General features: G+C 44.6%; 1 protein-coding gene across 1 annotated transcript in view; it reads right to left on the reverse strand.

The window, feature by feature from the left end:
* The window catches only part of WDR3 (WD repeat domain 3), a 32,400-nt gene that overhangs the window by 16,311 nt on the left and 14,198 nt on the right, over positions 1-1,891 (reverse strand). The window contains exon 12 of the mRNA XM_023534887.1: positions 984-1,176. Coding sequence (XP_023390655.1) covers positions 984-1,176 — 193 coding nt within the window. The remainder of the gene's footprint in view (positions 1-983; positions 1,177-1,891) is intronic.

Genomic DNA, 1,891 nt, shown 5'->3' on the forward strand with positions numbered 1-1,891 from the left:
GGGGGCCGGAGTTCAGTCCCACGGGGTCTTCACAGCAACTTGCAAAATGCTTTCCCCAGGGCATACAGCAGATGGACATTCAGTGAAAGAATGAATGGAAAATAAGGGACATTTTTAACTGACATTGAATGCTCCTTCCCCAACACTGACCCTAAGATCTCTGCAGTTTATTTTATACTTTGTGCGAGGCAAAAAATATCCATTGTGATACCTAGGTTTTCTAAAAAAATCATCATGCACACAGGGATTTAGGGGGATAACAATGACAATTACTTGCAAAGCCCTTTTCAAAACATTCCATAGACCTATTCCATTCTATTCTCACCATGACTCCTACTCATTACTGCTACTCGAGCTGCTAGCTTTTATTAATTAGTAATTCACTGTAAGCCAGGCTCTGTGCTAAGTGTTTTGCATTCTGCGAGGTCCGTTATTTACATCATTTTACGTGAGAAAACCAAGGCTTACAGAGTTAAGTAACTTGCCCAGGGGTCTCACTGCCCGTGGGTGGAAGAGCTGGGATTCAAACCTAGACGCATCTCGTGGGAAAGCCACCATCAAAAAGCAGGCACTTCATCCCATCACGCACACAAGGAAACACCAGGAGAAGTTATGTGACTTGCTCGAAATGACCCCTTTTGTAAGGGGAAGACTCTGAATCCAGGTCCACTCTGCTCATTCCCACCTGGTTATCTCTCAGTCTGATACCTGACAAGTCTGTCTTTGTTGAACACGTCTGTCTGCCAATCATGATGCTGGTACTTAATGCATTTTATCCCTAGTCTTCTCAAAATAGAATTTCGTATGTGCTCAAAAAAGATGCCTAGAGGCTGATCACCGAAATGTTTTTAATTGATAGGTATCTCATGGGCATGACTTTAATCTTCTTACTCAGAATGTGACATAGATTTTTTAAAAACAAATAAAGAAAACAAAACTTAAAAAGGCAATGAACGAACACCGTCGCATGTTATCCAGCTTTAATACGTTTCTAATGTGCTAAGAAAGAAACCAGATTTCTCAAACAACCTCAAGAATACTAAGTAGGAAAGATCCCCAAATCCGAGAAAAAGTCTGTTTACCTTTGTTCCTATGACCACCTGCCTGTCACCAGGTACAAAGAATGAGCAAAGCGCATAGTCACAGGTCATTGTGCGGATACACTGCAGTGTGGACCTGTGAGGAAGAAGAGATAACCCATGTGTTAAGGGAACTGATTCCCCATTTAGCGGTCAGCACGCATTCAATAGATTGATCAATAGACTGATCACCACGCGAAGTGATCAATAGGACAGAGGACAGAGTCTGAATAACCCTTAGCTCAGACCCCACAGTCAAGGGAGAAATCATTACCTGCACCTCGCTTTGTTTCTTTTCAGGGGCCTCCTAAGCCTACGGAGCAGAGATCACACGAAAGCAGGGCAGAGAGCACTGCTGGCCCCAGGAGAACCCCATCTGCCGCTACAGGGGAGCGAGTGAGCCCCGAGGACTCAAGTCGGATTAGCATGTGATTATATGTCCCTACAAGTAAAGTTCATTTTCTTGGACCACAAACATTCATTCAACACACATTTACTGAATGCCAGAAGCTTGTAAACCTTAATGTTCTTTAGGAATGAGATGCATAATTGTTGGGATGGCAGGTGCTATGGAGAAACAATGCTGGGGGAGGGGCGAGGGAGGGAAGAGAACAGAACTGTCATTTGATGAGAAGACAGGAGAAAGCCTGCAGATAAATGGGGGGGAAGATGGTTCCAGGCAGAAAGAACGGGGGGCACAAAAGCCACGATGTTCCTGTTGTGTCCGAGGGACAACAGAAGGCCAGTGTGGCTCTTTCTGTGGGCAGAAAAGGGACAGCAGAAAGAGATAAGGTCGGTAAGGGCTGTGGCTT

The sequence above is a fragment of the Pteropus vampyrus genome, unplaced genomic scaffold (assembly GCF_000151845.1).
Source record: "Pteropus vampyrus isolate Shadow unplaced genomic scaffold, Pvam_2.0 Scaffold6, whole genome shotgun sequence".
Taxonomy (NCBI): domain Eukaryota; kingdom Metazoa; phylum Chordata; class Mammalia; order Chiroptera; family Pteropodidae; genus Pteropus; species Pteropus vampyrus.